This window comes from Engraulis encrasicolus, chromosome 17, assembly GCF_034702125.1.
Source record: "Engraulis encrasicolus isolate BLACKSEA-1 chromosome 17, IST_EnEncr_1.0, whole genome shotgun sequence".
In the NCBI taxonomy this organism is placed as follows: domain Eukaryota; kingdom Metazoa; phylum Chordata; class Actinopteri; order Clupeiformes; family Engraulidae; genus Engraulis; species Engraulis encrasicolus.
In genome coordinates this window covers 50,487,614-50,490,113 of record NC_085873.1, presented here as the reverse complement: position 1 = coordinate 50,490,113, position 2,500 = coordinate 50,487,614, and the positions used below count along the sequence as shown (strand labels likewise).

The 2,500-nt window shown below is 42.6% G+C and overlaps 1 protein-coding gene across 1 annotated transcript in view; it reads right to left on the bottom strand.

The window, feature by feature from the left end:
• Positions 1-2,500, bottom strand: part of nlrc3 (NLR family, CARD domain containing 3) — a 36,548-nt gene that overhangs the window by 10,207 nt on the left and 23,841 nt on the right. The window contains exon 11 of the mRNA XM_063221395.1: positions 118-201. Within this exon, the coding sequence (XP_063077465.1) occupies positions 118-201 (84 nt within the window). The remainder of the gene's footprint in view (positions 1-117; positions 202-2,500) is intronic.

Sequence of the window (2,500 nt, the reverse complement as noted above, 5' to 3'; positions counted from 1 at the left end):
ATTCAATCATGCACGCACACGCACACACACACACACACACACACACACACACACACACACACACACACACACACACACACACACACACACACACACACACACACACACACAGCTTACTTGAGATCCTGCAATGTCTGATTTTTCTTCAGAGACTCTGCTATTCGTTTCACTCCCTCCGAAGTGATGTCATTCTTTTGTAAACTGAAGCAAACACACACATGACATACATATAATTATGTACAACATGCTGCTTACAATGCTGCTATTTCAAATCTCACCACATACGTATATTATTATTATTATTTTATTATTACTTGTGTCTTTCCATTCTATATTTACCTATTTCTTTTCTATATGTTATATGTTCAATGTTATATGTCCAATGTTAAATGTTCATTTGTTTTTTTATTAATTAATGATTCTATTGTTACTAAGGGGGGGGGGGGGGGTGAGGGAAGAGAAAAAGGAGGATAGACAGACAGATAGATAGATAGATAGAATTGGTGTAGATAGATAGATAGATAGAATTGGTGTAGATAGATAGATAGATAGATAGATAGATAGATAGATAGATAGATAGATAGATAGATAGATAGATAGATAGATAGATAGATAGATAGATAGATAGATAGATAGATAGATAGATAGATAGATAGATAGATCAATCAATCAAGAGTTTATTGTCATTGTCAATTGTCAAAAAGGCAACGAAATTGTGTTTCGGGTACAATACTTAGTAGCAGCTTAAACTAATACAAAGTTTAGTACACCTGGGACGAACTGCGCTACTGCGCGCATCCACCTTCACAAATCTTGGTTTTAGACAAGTGTTAGACAACATTGGGTAAGGATGAGGAGAAAAAGATTCCATAGCTCCACATTGCAAACACAACATCAAGGTATAGACAAAAAACCTCATTATGGCTATAAGCAGTGGAGACGCAGACATTGTACAAAACCGGGGGGAGGGGGGGGGGGGGGAGGGGGGTCAGAAAGCGCGGAGGAGGCGTTGAAGAGAGGGGAGGGGTGGGCACTGGATAGCTTATCACCCCACTCTGAGCCATAGCTCAAACCGTCCCAGGGACGGCCTTGCACTGTCCCATAGCAAGTGAAAAACGTCTCCAGGTGCCTGTGGTAGTTGAGGGAGGCAGAGAGTCCAGACATTGCTTGTCCTCCAAGGAGAGATAAGAGTCCTGACCTTGGTCAGGTCGCTGCAGCTGCAGCTGGGGCGCCAAAGCAAAATAAGATTTATGTTTGGGTTATTGCAGACATTCCTTTTACGATTCTGCGGTAATTCTCATGTGACTGGCCACACGTTTCACGTACAGCAGAATTTCGAGCAACCTATCTCCAAACCGATCGATTCCATCTGGCGATCGTGCGCGACAAGTCCATCAATGCGGCGATCAATCGCTTCAAGGTGGCGATGTTCGGCCACAATCACTTCAGTCAATTTGTCCATCTGGCGCTGACCTGCCACAAACCCTCCAAAGCGCGATTCACGACCACATTCTGTGCTCGAATCTCACTGCCCAACCGGTCAATTGAGCCGGACAGCCTGGGGCCCCTAATGGCTGCCCATATCTTTGAGCAAATGCGGTACAGCAGTCCCAAGGATAATCCAATTCCCAAGGAACTTGCCACCAAGTAGCCGAAAGTGTAGACATCTTCTACGTCCTCAATGTTTAACGGAGCCAGACACATGACGTTCCACTTCCCCACGAGTCCATCACATAGCCAGCCGCCGTCGTCCCATCAGGACAGTTGGGCTCCCCCGAACCCACTTTGATCTTCGAAAAGATGGTGTCAATTGCGTTGAAAGACCAGTTGACCAAATCCATTGTTAATTTCTTTTCAGGAGAACAGGACAGCGTGGAGTCTCAGCAGAAAATTAAAGTCAGACAAGACAGAGTGCAGCAGCCGGGGAAGAGATAGTGAGAGGAGGAGGGGAGAGGGGAGAGGGGAAGGGAGGGGAAAAGAGAGCTCAGGAGCTCTGAAGAAACACGTCCGCCTCCTCCGAGAGCAGAACAATATAGATAGATAGATAGAATTGGTGTAGATAGATAGATAGATAGATAGATAGATAGATAGATAGATAGATAGATAGATAGATAGATAGATAGATAGATAGATAGATAGATAGATAGATAGATAGATAGATAGATAGATAGATAGATAGATAGATAGATAGATAGATAGATAGACAGACAGACTTGACTGGCATGTAATTACTGTAAATTACTGTTCAGACGTCCTTTCATTTATTTATGTGAGCATTCTTGCCACTAAAATATTTTGAAAACATACTTTTTCTACCTACGGTATATGAAACACATTCTGCATTGCATTGCAGTGTAATGCCCAACACAAAAATGACAATTTCCCCCCAAAAAATCCAAAATGGATACACATGTGAGCTGGGCTCTAAATTAGCTCTAAATGTTTCCCTAATCAGCAAAAATGGCTAATATATGTTACTCTTACTAGCCAAAGACACACT